The 16,784-nt window shown below is 38.6% G+C and overlaps 2 protein-coding genes across 3 annotated transcripts; one reads left to right on the forward strand and one right to left on the reverse strand.

The window, feature by feature from the left end:
• Window positions 1–659: 659 nt before the first annotated feature.
• serhl (serine hydrolase like) lies at window positions 660–11,673 on the reverse strand. The gene is made up of 23 exons (XM_079553659.1): window positions 11,522–11,673; window positions 11,274–11,417; window positions 9,733–9,846; window positions 9,554–9,595; window positions 9,454–9,473; window positions 9,294–9,368; window positions 8,708–8,817; window positions 8,569–8,648; window positions 8,458–8,492; window positions 6,920–6,996; window positions 6,766–6,853; window positions 6,340–6,463; window positions 5,225–5,368; window positions 4,118–4,231; window positions 3,923–3,964; window positions 3,821–3,840; window positions 3,663–3,737; window positions 2,303–2,406; window positions 2,155–2,231; window positions 1,168–1,202; window positions 1,002–1,078; window positions 870–933; window positions 660–791 (listed from the first exon to the last, which is right to left on the reverse strand). The coding sequence occupies exons 1-23, from the start codon at window positions 11,574–11,576 to the stop codon at window positions 672–674; spliced, it is 1,836 nt and encodes a 611-aa protein (XP_079409785.1). The 5' UTR covers window positions 11,577–11,673; the 3' UTR covers window positions 660–671.
• Window positions 11,674–13,763: 2,090 nt separating this feature from the next.
• On the forward strand, window positions 13,764–15,672 carry mb (myoglobin). Of its 2 annotated transcripts, XM_079553553.1 has the most exons (4): window positions 13,764–13,791; window positions 14,479–14,564; window positions 14,632–14,851; window positions 15,439–15,672. In XM_079553553.1, the coding sequence occupies exons 2-4, from the start codon at window positions 14,482–14,484 to the stop codon at window positions 15,577–15,579; spliced, it is 444 nt and encodes a 147-aa protein (XP_079409679.1). In that variant the 5' UTR covers window positions 13,764–13,791; window positions 14,479–14,481; the 3' UTR covers window positions 15,580–15,672. The 2 variants fall into 2 exon arrangements, with proteins under 2 accessions (XP_079409679.1, XP_079409680.1); XM_079553554.1 differs by lacking the exon at window positions 13,764–13,791 and having other exon boundaries at window positions 14,313–14,564.
• The last annotated feature ends 1,112 nt before the right edge of the window (window positions 15,673–16,784 follow it).

Here is a 16,784-nt window from a genome sequence, read left to right on the forward strand (position 1 = left end):
CCTGAATGAAAAATAAAAGGCAACTACATTAACGAAAGAACTTCAGGAAGGACTGAGATTCCAAACCATTATGAAAACACAGCAATGAAGAAGGCGTGGTCAGACTTCACCACAGCAGCTGCGCCTGAAAGAACAAATGCAAAGTTATGTCTGATCTGGTATAACACATCGTTTTCCTGGGTATAATTAACCTTCCAGTAGAAGAGAAACATCGATCTGTGCCAATGTTGTCCTGAAAGCAACAAAACAATGCCTCAGACTTCACCCACGGGAGAGGAACTGACAGCTCTGAAACTGTGCACATCACAGGAGAAACTCAACCCTTGCCTTCAGATCAATATTGTTTATTCTACATAGAAAGATCAAACCTGGTTATATCACAGTAGATGGCAACTTAGATTGACCACACAAAAAACAAACAAGTGGAGGCAGTAGGTTGAGAGACCTTTTTCTTTAAGATTGTATTGACATGGTTTTGTCTGTTCAGTTCCAGAGTCCTTACACATTACAGTCATAAGTAAAATGTTTGTCTGATTTCTTTGCTACAAGTATAGAGTTACTTTCCTGCAAGAAAGAAACATAACATTTCAAAAATAATGTAAGGGTTTTAATAACTATATACAGGAACAAACTGTTTAAATACAATCTAGTAGAACTACAATCAGTGCCTTTTATAATTTGGCTGAATAACATGTGAGTTTTGTCCTCATAAAGTTGGAGATAATTGGAGCAACATGTTGTGGGTTGTTTAGATGGATGTGATGATCCCCTGGCACAGTGAGACACAGGTGCTGAAAACACAGAAATAGACATTAAAGTTAGTCTTAAAATATGTCTTGAGATTTTAAGTCGGGATTTCATGAACATACGTTTGTTTCCTTAAGGAACTGAATGGTTGAGGCGAGTTTCTTCTCGAAATATCCCTGCTCTGCTCTGAAGTTCAAACACATTCGATTAGCCTGGAAGAGTAATTACCATGAACACAATGCTGAGTAACTTACAGGATAACTAAGACATTGGGTTGTGTCTTGGGAAGCATTTCTAAGGCCATTTCCAAAGTGAAACGAACTACGCTTTTCTGAAGAACATGTGCAAAACAGATATTAAAATCAAACCAATATAACGTTCAGTTTGAAACTTTTTTGGTTGATCTATTGTTAGACTTACAAAATTCACACGCAGGTCTCTAGAAAATGCATATCCTGTGGAATAAATATTGGTCAATATTTTGGCCATATATATTAAAAACTAAAATTATTAACCCTTTCTACTCTAAAGAGCCACATATGGCTCCAGTTATGGTCCCTGTATGTGGACGCAGAGGGACACAAGGGGGCGCCCTTCCAACCTTGTCAGTGTAAATGTGAATCAACTTTAGGTCAGACACCATAAGTGACAGTAACATGACGCTAAATACAGTGTGCTCTTTGACTCCTATAAAAAGGCTGAGGCCACATTGCTCTTCAGCCACAGACTGAGAAGTGAAGAAGGAAGTCATGGAGCTTTTGCTTTAGACAGAACTTCAGACTTCTGCTGTAAGGAAAATTCTGAAACTAAAGTATGTAGCAAAAAATGAAATGAACATTCCAATTAAACTTTAAAACTTGATTTCTAAATCACATAATTGATGCTTGTAAAGGTTGAAGAAATATCCATACATATTATCTGATGTAGGGTCATGTGTGTCCCGGTTCCTTTGAGTCATGGTGGACCATGACAGATGTGGACAGGACTGTGGTAGAGCTACTTTAGTTAGTCTACTTTAGAATAGTTAGTATAGTAACTATGTTGAAGAAATGAACCTCATGAGCTTTCTCTGAAACATCTGTCCACATCAGTCCTGCTGCACCACGACTCAGAGGAACCGGGACAAACATGACTCTACAGCAGATACAAAGGACAAGTTTTTTTGGGGGGGGGAATTAGCATAATCATTAATTAACTGATATTTTTTCATCTCCATGACTTCCTTCTTCACTTGATGAGGCCTGAGCCTTTTTACAGAAAATAAAGGGCTCACTATTTAGCGTCATGTTACTGTTATCAAATCATAGTGACTCAAAGTGGGTTGGGCTCAAATGTGACCAAACGGCAAGATCTAAGCTCTGACACTAAAAATAATAAAACCGGAGGAGAAAGGGTTAAGAGACTTACCGCCTTCAACAGGAACCAGGCCCCTTTCTAACAGAATTTGTGCTGATTGTTTTGTTAAAGGGTTTGCAGCCAACAACCTAGAAAGTTACAAGGTTAATACAAATCAACGTGATAATCTGCCGCAACAATGCGTTTATGATGAAATGACCTCTCGAGTGCCTTCTCATAAGTGTAAACTTTTTTCTTCTTCGACAGCTTCTCAAACTGAATCATCTCATCCATGCCTTGTCTCATTTTCAAAGCAGTTTTGCTCTGTAAGCAAACAACAAAGGTAAAAGCACTGTCTATGCGCTGTTATATGGACACAGGCTGGCTTATAAGTCAATGGGTGAATGTAAAAATGCATGATCAGTGTAGGTAGCACTTCTGACAAGGTCTAAATATTAGTTGCGCTTCCAACCAACCTACCACATTCCTACCTACCTTCCAACTAAATGACCGTCTCTGTCTTCTTCTCAGTAATGGCATTGGTACCATGGTTATTAGGGGTGACTGCTTGGGAGGAACTGTCGTGTCTCACGTTTTCACCGCAAACGGTCCCTCCCGAGCATTTATCAAGCATTAGCCTTAATTTTATTCAGTTTATCACTGCATGTCTTAGATCAGTGGTTCTCAACAGGTGGGTCGCGGAACCCTTTTCAGTGGATCTTGAGCCTCTTCCAGAGTACATTCAACTTTGGTTTGTGAAAGAGCTCTTGGATGCTCCACAGCACTACTTGCAAAATATTCAGTGGACTGTTGAATAGTTGAATAGTTTGGGAGGAACACACAACGTCTTGTGTGGAGGACAAATGGTTCAGCACATCAACATCAAAACCCTATGCTCACTTTGAAGTACGGTGCAGGGAAAACCATGGTGTGGGGCTGTTTGTTGCCTCAGGGCCTGAACCACATGCTATCATCAATAGATAAATGAATTCACAAGTTTATCACAATATTTTGCAGAAAAACATTCACATTCACAACATGCATGTAAATAAGTAAGTGAACCCCTGTATTAAATAGCTGCTGGTGCTTCTTTTGCTGCAATAACTGCTTTTCTGTCGTTGCAGATTAGACGCTCACAACGATCAGGATGAGTCTCGGACCATTCCTCTTTGCAAAACTGCTGCAGTTCAGTGAGATTCAGGCGGTGTACTCACTTATTCCACGCTGTGAATGTTTACATGTTATGGCCAATGTAAATGTAAATGTTTGGGTGGTATTAGTTTAAGCAAACACTGTTAAATCATTCCTGTGATTTTGATGAAGATCAGACCACATTTAGAGACGAATTTAGGCAGAAATGTGAGAAATTCGGTGTACTTCATTTTGTCTCGCCCCTGTATATGAAATTAAATTCTCGTGACTTGGAACCCTAGGATTATGGGTCTTGGCAGCATCCCAGGTGAGAACCATTGTCTTAGATCACAATGCTAAACATGGCAGAATGACAGTACGGTAAGTACAAGTTGGCAGGAGACATTTTAAATTTCAGTAATGTGCATGAAGAGAGTGTAATGCTTTACCGCGTCTGTAATTACAAGTTGCTTGGTATCCAGAAGGACAAGAGCATCCACCATCTCTGGATACAGGGCACTGAACTATGGATAACATATATGGAGATTGCATTTTGGAAAACAATGGGGGGGGAAAAAAACGTTTCTTCCGACGAATCAATCATTACCAGTCCTGCAATGTGACCACCTACAATAAAAAAGCCAAGTGAATACAAGACAAGGAGTAAAATAGAATCAATCAGGGGACAGCGTTATGTGCTCTTACTCACCCATACTGTGTCCAATGATGGAGAATTTTGTCATCCGAAGAGCTGTAAAAGTCAATTTCACAGACCGTCACCCAAGCAGATTTATTGTCTCATGAACACAACTGTTTATTGTCAAACCTCACTGTTTTTAAACTCATCACAATGTCACAGTAAATAAACGCTGAAGTACTAATAGAGATGAAAAAACAAACTCACAGTCTACAACTCTGCGCACATCTGCCACATATGACGGCAACGTGTAGAAAACTCCTGGAGGATGGTGCGACGAGAGACCATGGCCCGCCAGGTCTATAGCCACATATCTGCACTCTGACAGAACAAACTGTGTCACCCAACACACGCCTGTGTGTATCTGGCTAAATAAAGTCACGCATGAATGTGGCTGTGAGGCGATGAGCAAACAAATCCATTTTGTGTCAAAGAAAAACATTTGTTTTTATACTTTTTCTTGGGTTGTTTATTGTTTATTTATTTAGATCCCCATTAGCTACTAAATAAAGCAGCTATTCTTCCTGGGGTCTTAACAATTTTAAACAAATATTAACATCAAGGCTGTGCAACAATGAATACAAATACAGATGTGCACACAAAACACACCCACACGCACACGCACACAGAAACACAACACATAAACACTAAACATTAGGGCTGCAACTAACGATCATTTTGATAGATCAATCCATCAGTTATTCACACAACTAATTGATTGGCTGTGAATAGAAATGGTAAATGTTTTTTTTTCTCTTCTTTTTACAAAATGTTCTTTCATTTTTTTTTTCCCTTCTCTTTCTTCTTCCTTTCCCTTCCCTTTTTTTTTGTGACAAAAATAGTTGTTAACTATTTCAATAATCGATTTGTTGTCGTAGTTATTCTAAAAAGAAAATGAGTTGTTTGGAACCAGCTTTATCCTTTTAAAACTTTGGGGGGAGACACTGCAGGCAGGACTTTGGGCCAGTTTTGCCTCATAAATTGTAATCTTTCACAACGTAGTCTTACAACAAGTCCTCCAACTTTTATTCAGCATGTCCAACTTTTGCATTAAATATTCTAAATAAATGGTTGTTTCTGTAGACTGCCACTGCCTCACCTTAAGACTGGTTTAAGTTAGAGTTTGTTTGAGTGAACGTGAAACAGAAAGAGTCCTGCAAAGTAAATGCGATGGGACCAGTGATGGAGATCAGTGCGCTCTGGGTGCAGCTGTGTAGCCTGTCTGTCTCTGACGCTATGCCAAGTAAACACTTTTTAATAATAATTTAATATTTCTCGAGAATGTCAGCAATTACTTTTTTTTTTACAGATTACCTTTGGGTAGAAGTGAAATGAGGGGGTTGAATGAGCCACAGTTGTCAGCCCAGCCATGTAAACACAACACGGGATAGCCTTGTGTGGGACCCCAGACCCGACCTCTAACCTCTCCCCACGGGACAGGGACAAACAGCTCTGAAACTGGACACAAGAAACACCACGATTAAAGTTCAGAGTCAACTTTTCATGTGTTTAGGTTTAGGCTTGCAAAGTAATGTAGACGAATTTAATCGACGTGTCAAAGTCGTGCTGTGACGTTACCTGGTGTAGCCATGGTGATCGGTGCAGCTGTGCGCCTCAAAAACTGTTAATATAACTATGAACTATGAGCAAAAGAACAGAAAAGACACAGATAAGACAGATGTAAAACTTCCGGGGTCACAAGGCGGAGCTTTGACCCTTTATGTGCTTTGAATCAGCGGATGGGCTTACTAATAGAACCATGGGGCTTACCGAGATACTTAAATGCATGTTGTAGGCCTAAGACTAAAATATATTTTCTGAAATGCACAGTCACAAAAAAACGCATAACAAATGGTTGATGCAGTCGCTAAAACATTTAATTCAGGCACAACACGAGCTCACTGACCTGCCACAAAGCATTATATAAGAGAAGGAAAAAAAATATACAAGAGAAGGAAAAAAAAACCTCATGAAAAGTTTATTAACCTCTTAACTCCCACCTGGGCATGTTTTCTCCAGTTCTCCAAATTCTCCAAATCTAAAAGCTTCTTCAAAAAAGTGACAAAAAACTAGGAGAAAATGAGGATGTAAACGCAACAAAAGAGCAGCAAAAAGTGACAAAAAAAGTGACAAAAATGCAGCAAAAAAGTGACAAAAATGCAACAAAAAAGTGACAAAAATGCAACAAAAAAAGTGACAAAAATTGGATGAAAAAAAAAGTGACAACAACGCGGCAACAACACAAGGAAACGGGGTGTTAAACTAGCCTATAGACAAAGAAGAGAGAATCCATTTGCTTTTGGTGGGTGGTAGGAGTTTAATGAAAAGTTGTTCAGAAGAATCTATTTTAAAATAATTAATAAAAACTATTTATATAACTTATATAAAAAGACAGTCATCGGGAGTGAAGTTTTTTCTTCTTCTTTTTTATAGTTTGGGCGTTTCTTTCTGCACCGAGGCACTGGTGTGCAAGAAATCCGTCACTAAAGGGGCCACAGCTTCTGGGTTGTTGAGGTGGACGTGATGATCGCCTGGGACCGTCACCACTTTGTGCTGAAGGACAAAAGACAGCAACATTATAATATGGATTAACAGAGACACAAAAGAACTGTTCATAATGTGTCTGAGGCCTCTTTGTTTTTCCTACATCAGGGGAGCAGACCACTCGCTCTACTCGGGCTTTAATCAGCAGCACTGACCACGTTTCAGTATGTAGGTCACTATTCAAGTTTGCAGCAAAATGCGTGCTGCGTCTTGTACATTAAAACACCTCCACTTTTGCATCTGCTCAGCTGAACATGACGTGTGACTGCAGACCACTTTAAACAAACGCATGATAAAAGATCTGCTCTCACATTCTGGTCTCTGTAGGCTTGTAGAAGTGCTGAGGTAAATTTCTTCTGTTCTGCTTCAGCAAACAATTTTTCAAAGCCGTCTTCTGCTCTGAAATTCAAACAGTTATTATTATTTGCAAAATATTGTTCTCAAAGGATGGATGCACAGTCTTACAGAATAATGAGAATATTGGCTTGTATCCTTGACTGCATCGCTAAACTCTGCTCCAAGCTGATACGCACAATGTTCTTCTGAAAACAAAGAAAGACAGAGAATAAGAGAGGGTTTAAACAGGTAGCAGTAAGTGAAATGCTTGTTAAATACCCATAGTATATAGTATACAAAAGTATATTTTAATGCCATAAACACAAAAATCTGTGCATATTTAATTTCTTAAGATTTGCAAACATTACACTGTACAGACGATAAGACGGAATATTGATTTCAATATTCAAAAATGAAACGCAATTAATCCTTCAATCACATTACAGAAACGAGCGATGCGGATCATTCACAAGGTTGCTTTTCTAGATTACACTCACGACTTGTTTATTCAGTCAAAGTGTGTCTATGTGCGGAGAACAACTTTGGAGCAAACTGGATATACAACTCAAGCAATGCTTCACTATCCACAGATTTGAACTGTTATATAAACATCGGGTCTGGTCACTATATAGAGAGAGTGGGTCTTAAATTTTACATTCATATTTTGTCTACTAGTGTTGATGTGTGCTTTTGTTTCCTCACCATTGTTGGTATATTGTCTATTATGATTGTTTAGTTTATTGGTTTATTTGGTAGGGACAGTGCATGTTAATGAACAAGCCACACCGGATTGTAAAAGTGATATTTAGTCTGGGAACCACCAGTTAATTTTCTCATACGAGAGGTGTGGTTTACGATGGTCCATTAAGGGTGGGCCGTATCGTATATATCGTTAACGCAATATAATTTTTTGATATCAATGTGACTTTTTATATCATTGTGGACATGATATACTTTGCTACGCTCAGCTCCATCAGAGCAGCATAAACACTGACTGTAGAACACGGGGACAGGTGCTTAAAAAGTAAAATGAAATGAAGGAAGTAGATCATATTTGCAAGGAAAAGAGTATGCTGTAAAAAAAAAAAAAAAATCTTCCCAAGAAGGGAATAAGGCTGGGATAGTAATTTGTCCATTGTCAATTGTATCATCATATATATCGTTATTGTGATATTTCTTTTTTATATCGTCATGTTGGATCCGTAAACAAGCTTTTCTTTTGCTTTTTCCTGTTGGATCCCCTGGCTGTAATGGCTGTATGGGTGTTAACGTGGCGCCTTTACTTTTGCTTAAGGCGGCCTCTACAACGCTCCAGGATCAGATGTTTTTGTTTAGGTTTTTTGGTGAGAGTCAGCTGTGAAAACCAAAAACTCTAAAAACAGCATCATTGAGGCCACTCTGATGGAAAGTAATGGCGCCATTGTTAGCCACTCAAACAGCTGCTGGGTCACTGATAAGTCAAATATGCACAAATAAAACGTTTTGGGGTTTTTTCCACATTAAAAGTTCCGTAATACACCTTTAAGTTTGATGCTTTTCACATTTTTTGCCCCACTTTAGTCCGGATTTGATCTTGATCTAGACCTGGTAGTCCGTAGAAGGTCAAATATTATATGAGGTAATAAGTACATGGTGTGAAAAGTGTAAGAAGCACGAGTGTAACTTACCAGATTTATCCGGAAGTCTCTGGAGAACAAAACCCCTGGAATAACAAAAAAAGGTTTAAAGAAGTTGGGATTATTTAATTTATATTCAAAAATGAAGAAAAGAAAAAACACCTCCATCCGTCTGGACTAAACCTCTTTCTAAAAGGATGTTCACAGACTCTTTGGACAGACTGGGGTTGACACCTGATAATCTAAAAGAAAGCATACGTTACACTACAGTGTTCTCACTAAAGTGTGATATATTCAAAACCTTTTAGCAGCTTCATCATATGAGTAAATCTTCTCTTTCTTCTCCTCAGACTTCTTTTCAAACTGCAGAAGTCCATCTATTCCCTGCTTCATTATTTCAGCTTGTTCTTTCTAAAAGGATGTCCACAAAGATAGAGCATAGACACAGTTATAAGTCGAGATATGATCATAGCCAAACATTAGGAGAATTACAGATAATGGCACCAATTATGGGAGGTATATTTTCAGGCAGGACATCAAGCTCAAATCAGATTGGTGTTAAAGAAGACAAAGAGAAAAGGAAATAAAGTGGGGAAAAGGGAGGTAATAAAATAGAATGATAAAAACTAATTAGAAAACAAAATTAGATGAACATTTATTTGAAGAGAATGCAATAAATGCCACTATTCAGTTTGTTTTTATTTCTCTCCTTGTTTCACCTCATGATAGACAAGAATGAATGATACAAAAACAGTTTTAAAAAGTCAGTGCGGGTTTAATAACATGTTGATCAAACGCAGAACTTATTCAACTCCTGTGACAGTTTTATGACAGTAACAGTCATCTCTAGCACGCTAAAATAATATTGTACAAAGTAGCTTACTTACAGGATCTGTGGGAAGAAATCCATAGGAGTCAAGCAACACTAAAGCATCAACCATTTCAGGATACAAGGCACTATACTGTAAAAAAGGAGGTGAAAGTAAATGCTTCGTCAACATCATATTATATTCAATTTAATGAAAGAAAAACAAGAAAAAGGCCAACCATTCCAGCAACATTTCCCCCTAAAAGACAAACAAGAAGCCATAAAAAATAATGTAGCGCTGCCATTTGAATCTCATTTGTGCTTTAAATCTTCACTCACCCATACTGTGTCCTATGATGGAGAATCGGTCCCACTGGAGAGCTGTAGGGAGTAATTTCACAGATCATCAACCAGGCAAGTTCAGTGTCTCACCACAAGAATGTTTCGACGACAATAATACTACACCGCAGCAACGCAATATGCTAAAATCAATAATAAAGTGCAAAACATGAACACACCGTTGACAACTCTGCGAACATCAGCTACATAAGAGGGAAATGAGTAAAACACTCCCCGAGGACGGTGTGAGGAGAAACCATGGCCTGCCAGATCCACAGCTACATAGCGGTATTCTTGAAAAGAAAGACAGGCATCGTTTTAGTGGGCAATAGATACTTGAGTCTACAGCTACATCCCACCTCCTGTGTCTATGTAGTTGCAGCAGAGGGCTTATGTCACCCGACGGACAAACTGCTTTATAACAGAGAGAGCAGTGGGAACATATTTTGGGTGGGGACTGGGGAGTGCTGAGCGACAAGGTTGCCACTAAAAACGCTTTCCTATTTATTATTGTCTGCAATACGCAAACTATCCACCAGGGGTCCTGCATCCTTAGCACACTGGGTTCCCATGGCCTTGCTCACACCAAGTACAACCCATAGACATAATCAACAACCTCATTGTTGTACGAGTTCAACCTCACACAATTTGATCTTCTACTACATAATTCAAGTTCAAATCAGGACAAAACTTTTTTTTAATGATTTGTAAATGAAAGAAATGTCTATTATTGTCAAGTCAAGATGATAGATGATAGATTCGGTAATGCAATGACAAATGATTATGATTACAAAATGATTACAGTTTGTGTGTTGTTGTTTTTTTGCTATTTATTTTATGCAGCCTTGTAACCAACGTGCTTGACTCCACGTACGCACAGTTGGTCGAGACCAATGTTGTATCTGATTTCACTTGAATGAAGCTCAGTTTCTATTAAACAAAGAAAATGAGGGCATCTGAGGTAATTCAGCGGGCTCCTCTGGGCTTCTCATGAATGCACTGTTGTTGACCTTCAGTCATAAAATCAAATAAAAGACCTGGACTACAAAGAAGGATAAAGTTGTCCATTATATATATATTTTCCTTTTTTTTGTTATCAAAGATCAAGATTCTTTTTCTTAGATATGACTGATTTTGAACTGCGACCAGTGGAGGCCGACTGCAGTGGCATCCTGGTGCTGACCGGGTCAGTCGGACCACCTCATTATTACATTATTACACTACTACTACTACTACTACTACTACTACTACTACTACTACTACTACTACTACTACTACTACTACTACTACTACTACTACACAGAAGCTGTTCCCCAGGCTCGGATCTACAGGGATGCAAAAGGGTGCATTGCAACCTTGTTTTGAAATGTTTGGACCCTCAATTTTGGTGGCACCACATTGTATTTTAATTTAATTTCTCTATTTGCACACTTCTGAAACTCTAATGCATCCTCAGTCAAGTTTGTTCTCGAGCCGGCAATGTGTGAACATCCCTTAGAGCTGAGCAGTAATGCTTATGTCACCGCTCGTGGAGCAACTGTCCTTCAGAAACTCAAACCTCTGGCCACCACTCATGCCAACCAGCACAAGGGCCCCCTCTGTATACTTCCACTGTACTATACTCTTCAGTAAAACAGTCATAAATAACAATCATGACATTTCTGATAACACATCACTGAGATCAATTCTAACTTATTTCTTTGGCCATTTTTCAACCCACCTTGTGGCAAAAGTGGAATAAGGGAATTGAAGGTCCCACAGTTGTCAGCCCAGCCATGCAAACACAACACAGGCCGGCCATGTTCTGGACCCCACACTTTCCCCCTGATCTCTCCCCATGGGACAGCCACGGACAGCTCAGAGACTAAACAAAAAAACAAGTTCATGAAACTAAGGTCATTAGAGTGAAATGCTGTACACGTTACTTTTCATGTTGAGGTAGATGAAGTTGCAGCTGAGTAATGTTACCTGCATGTTTCACGGTACTTGTCGAAAGGTATCTGACACCTTTTAAAGCCTGCATCAATTTTTCAGGAGTAAATAAATAGTAAAAGCATTGAATGTATCAAAAGAGAAAAAGCAGCTGATGTCCTCCACACATTCCTCACAGCAGAGATTTTTCCGGTGTTGGACCACGCGATATCGTTATAAGAGGCTATTGGACACGAAGGTACGTCAAAGAGAGATGAACAAATCAGTCCAAAGAAATATGTTTATGGGCGGGACTCAAGTTCAACAACTCTGATGTAATTGCAAGTCTTTCCCAGCAGAGGGCTTATGTTACATAAGTACATGGGTCAACATCAAATTTAAATCTTATTTCAAGAAAAATTGGCTCACAGGATCAATATAAGGCTATTTATTATTTTTTATTATTTGTCTCAAACCTTTGTAGATGAGTTTACATTTGTTATCAATAAAATCACAGTCATTTACCTTCAGTTTGGGAAGTGAAATTGTCACCTGATTATTGTCAATGACCGTGGAACTGATTTACACATTTTATCAAAAGCTATATTTGTCCCCAAAGAATGAGAAATAATAATAATAAAAAATTGAATATCTTTTTCTAAATTGAAGCATTTGTTTGTGGAACTTAATGGTCATTTGGTGATCTCAAAATCCCCGTAATAGGGATTAAAATTCTCCTATTTGTTTAAATAAAGAATTTGGGATGTGAGGCCACATGGAGACTTTATGCTTCACAAAGGACTTTAACCGCTTGATTTTGATATCATTCCATCCTTTTCATAACATTTCACCAATTGAAATGACTTTTATTTTTTCTTCATAAAAACCTAAAGATTGTAGAATTAGCTTTCTTAAAATTTTGTGATAAAATATGGCCTCGGAAACACTTCTGCTTTAAGTTTCTAAAGAGAGTCAAGTCTCTAGTTAACCAGTGGCTATAAGACCTTTTTTCATGTCCATTAACTTTACGTAATATAAGAGCCTCTCTTCTGGCAGAAGTTTTGGAAATCAGTGTACCCAAATAATCTACTTTTTTCAACTCTTAAAAACAAACTATTGGCTTGTTGGCATATATGTATAGGAAGAATTTCACATTTTTTAATGTTTAACTTTAGACCTGAAGCCTTTCAAAACACGAAATTGAGTCAAGAGCGATTCCAACCATTTGACTGTTTCTGTTCTTTCTTTTTTTCCACTCACCAGCGATTTTACTTATTTTGAAGGCACACAGCTCAACATTTTATATTATAATTTGAGATTATATATCCAAAATTGCTCCTAATGACCAGCTAGACACAGATAATGCTATTTTTGTATAGAGGGTAATTAAAGAATGGATTTGTATGACCTAACCCATTTATTGCACATTTGGCTGTCTTTAGTCAACATCTCCATGGAGACGAGCTGGAGACACCCACCCCCAGTAAAGATGTAATAACAAAAGTTTGTTTGTCAATTTTTAGGCATTTTTCATTGATGGAAATAACTGTAATAAAATAAATGCTTGTTGGGTGAAATGTTATGCGTTGTGGCTTTAAATTTAGATATAACATTTTTATAATTGCACAAAAATAGTCTCCAAATCCAGGTAATTGATAAAAAAAAGAATAATAATGTTCGTGCCATATACCTAAATTAGACGTATTATGTCTAACCTTACACCGTAAGGCTATGGGCTATGGGGAGGGGGGTGGGGTGAGCAGTGTTGTCTGTTTGGAAGAGTGGGTGGTTGGGTGGGTGGGAACTGCTTTAATCTGTAAAGCACTTTGTGTTACAACCTTGTATGAAAAGCGCTTTATAAATAAAGTTTTGATTGATTGATTGATAGGCTCCTAATGTTATTGGTCAGATGGATCTATCCGTCTGTATACAACTTATCTGTGATTATTCACTGACTGGACATTAATAGACCTAATCATTTCAAAGAGCCATTTGAAATATATATAATGAGCCATTATATATATATATACAGAACAACCACTTTCAAATACTTGACTGAATGCATTTTGAGGAGGCATGTGATTCAACACATAGGCAAGTTTGTTCTTATCACAATCAAATATTCCCAGTAAAGGTGACAATCAAAATATCCCAAAGGGAGGTGTTGCGGACGTTTGAAAAGACACGCTCAAAGAGAGACCCGGGCCAATGTGGGAGGGCACCGAGACCTTCAAACCAGGACAGTGGGACAGGAAAGTATAAAAGGTCAGTGCTGGTAAGTTGGGTGAAGTCAGGTCAGGAGCAATTTCACACAAGATTAACCGCTGGTAGGTACTTTTTATTATGATTCGTGATGTGTTTTTTTAAATGAATTGAAAAATACATTTAAAGAAATGTCAATTTATTGCTAATCACGATTAAAGATTAATTATAACTTTCAAGGTTAATTTAGTCAGACACAGTGCTTAATTTGATCACCTGTTTGGGGAAAAGATTCACCCTTTCAGTTTTTCAGGGTAAAGGATCTAGGAACTACAGTATTTTGCAGGAGATGATATAATAGTGTCTAAAGAGAGTGTTCTGGCAACTGTTTTGGCTGCTCCCCAAATCCATCACATCTGTCCAAAAGTGTTCCTGAACAAATTAAACACTGATCAGACAAATTACAGATGTTGAATTATTTTTACCTTTGCATTACCTTTAGAACCATAATCTGCAAGACGTCCTCAGAAGTAAAAATGTACGTTTGTGTGTTGTTTTGAGACTGCTCAGTTGGTCGAGACCAATGTTGTATCTGATTTCACTTGAATGAAGCTCAGTTTCTATTAAACAAAGAAAATGAGGGCATCTGAGGTAATCCAGCGGTCTCCTCTGGGCTTCTTATGAATGCACTGTTGTTGACCTTCAGTCGTAAAATCAAATAAAAGACCTGGACTACAAAGAAGGATAAAGTTGTATTATTATATTATACATATTTGATGGTAATAAAGTTCATGAATACATGTTTTCCTTAGATCATGGCTGATTTTGATGCTGTTTTGAACTGCTGGGGACCAGTAGAGGCCGACTACAGAGGCATGGGAGGCCTGGTGCTGACCCGGTCAGTGGGACCCTGCTACATTTGAACTATTGAACTTTTCATGACAACATTTCTATTTCATGGACAGTCTGTTCACAGAGCACCCTGAGACACAGGAGCTGTTCCCCAGGTTTGTGAACATCCCTCAGGCAGAGCTGAGCAGTAACGCTGCCGTCGCCAGTCATGGAGAAACTGTCCTGAAGAAACTGGGCGAGTTACTCAAGGCCAAAGGAAACCATGCTGCCCTCCTCAAACCTCTGGCCAACACTCATGCCAACAAGCACAAGGTCTCCCTCCATAACTTCAAGGTATAGTACTATGGCGTTCATTCAAACTGGGTAATACAGTCAAAGTTTGGAGCATCGCAGCCCCCCTATCGAACCATAGAGCCCACGGGGGCCCCAATAATAAGAATAACAAAAGAATTTGATAAGTTTAACCTTTTATTAAAAAAGAAAATTAGCAATGGTTGTTGGCTAAATCACTATTTGATGTGTTAAATCTTAGCGAATTAATACACAACAACAAATTTTCAATGAACTTGTTTTGTAGAAAAGCTTTGGGGCCCCACAACAGTGTCTCCGAGGCCCCCGGCCACACTTTGGTCACCTCTGGTCTAAGAGATTACAAATCATATTGTGTAAATTAAGAATAATTAAAACTTTCTGATTTGAAAATTTTAGTATTGAGATTTGATAGAATTTATCAAAGTGTATGCAGATTCTATTTCTATATAAATCTAAATAGAAATTGAACCTCAAATGAATGGACAAGTCAAAGAACATTGCAGACAGAGCCCCTCAATTTTCTTTTGCTGTTACCGAGGAAAAAATGAATCTTTGTGTCAGAAAATCATACATAATTATTCTCAATGTGGTTTTCAATGCTTTTGCAGCTGATCACAGAGGTCATTGTAAAGCTAATGGGAGAAAAGGCTGGTCTGGACACTGCTGGACAACAGGCTTTGAGAGACGTGATGGCTATCGTCATCGCGGACATTGACGCCAACTACAAAGAGCTGGGCTTCGCAGGCTGAAGACCATGACGCACAACAAAGCAACACTGACACAACTGTGTCTCTGAAGAATCTGCAATTTCTTAGAATATCTTGCTCGATTTCACACAAATTGCTAAAAAAAATTAAACAAATATTTGACTGATTTGCATCATAGTAGAAAACTAGTTCAGTATATCCTATTTGTCTATATCAACATCATTTCTATGCTGCTGCTGATCACTCTATATGTGTCACCAATAAACAGTGCATAATCTTTCTTCTGGTTTGTCTTATTACTTTGCATAAATCTGTGATTATTTTGAAAAGGGTTTTAAAATCATTATTCATTACATTTCAATCACAATGTTAACTGGTTGGCTTCCCACAAAACAGAGAAATCAACTTCAACATAGAGTGGGGTAAGATGAGCCACGTTTTGCTTTGGTGGATATTGTGTAAAAAACAGTCCAATCGAAAAACAATATAAGATACATACAAAATCTTACACCACCAAGATAGTTGTGTTTATTTAAGATGAAATCTGCCTAAACTATTAATCTGATTTTATACCTAATGACCAACCAACCTCAGAAAAAAACTCTGACCTAAATGTATTTGTTTTTCTGTAACAATGTTTTTTGTGATCAGGCCAAAAATCCCCATAAAACAGTGAGGTTATCATACAGGCGATTTTCAGTCTGGCAAGTTCAAGTTCTGATCCAATCTATAATCTTGCATGAAATATAATTTAATATAATCAATTTACCCACTGGCTCGACTTACCCCACTCTCCCCCGCTCATCTCATTCAAAGCACTTCACATCCTGGCTCCACCATATACTGTACTACATGTCTGACCTCTTCCCTGCCCGTTCACTCTCCAGCTCTCTGTCCCTCCTGCCACGCCACCTCATCTCTCTGGGGAGTGGAGCATTCAGCCCCTCTGCTCCCCTAGAATACACGCTTCTCCTATTCTTTACAAAGACGTGTCCCGCTTTTGAGCAGATACAAAAAGCAGGAGTGGATGGCTGGCAAAGCAACTGCTCCCCAGCTCTGGAACTCTATCCCCGATGACCTCTCCGTCGACTTCCTGCCACTCTTCAAACCCAGACTCAAAGCTCACCTCCTTCGCTCTCCCACCATGTCAGTTAAACAGGTTTTGCATCACATCTCAAAATGAATGTGTCTCACGGTAACTGCAGGTCATGTGAGGGCGACAAGCTCAAACTCTGACGTCACTGCAG

This window comes from Gobius niger (assembly GCF_951799975.1).
Source record: "Gobius niger genome assembly, chromosome: 3".
Lineage (NCBI taxonomy): Eukaryota > Metazoa > Chordata > Actinopteri > Gobiiformes > Gobiidae > Gobius > Gobius niger.

What these genes read in the sequence shown, in the direction of transcription:
- mb (XM_079553553.1), top strand. Translation starts at nt 14,482, where the DNA reads ATGGCTGATTTTGATGCTGTTTTGAACTGCTGGGGACCAGTAGAGGCC. An exon ending in GGAGGCCTGGTGCTGACCCG is followed by an intron (nt 14,565 to 14,631) that starts GTCAGTGGGACC and finishes TTTCATGGACAG; the next exon opens with TCTGTTCACAGAGCACCCTG. An exon ending in TCTCCCTCCATAACTTCAAG is followed by an intron (nt 14,852 to 15,438) that starts GTATAGTACTAT and finishes ATGCTTTTGCAG; the next exon opens with CTGATCACAGAGGTCATTGT.
- serhl (XM_079553659.1), bottom strand. Translation starts at nt 11,576, where the DNA reads ATGCAGGCTTTAAAAGGTGTCAGATACCTTTCGACAAGTACCGTGAAA. An exon ending in AAGTACCGTGAAACATGCAG is followed by an intron (nt 11,418 to 11,521) that starts GTAACATTACTC and finishes TTTTTTGTTTAG; the next exon opens with TCTCTGAGCTGTCCGTGGCT. An exon ending in AAGCCTACAGAGACCAGAAT is followed by an intron (nt 6,464 to 6,765) that starts GTGAGAGCAGAT and finishes TTTGTCCTTCAG; the next exon opens with CACAAAGTGGTGACGGTCCC.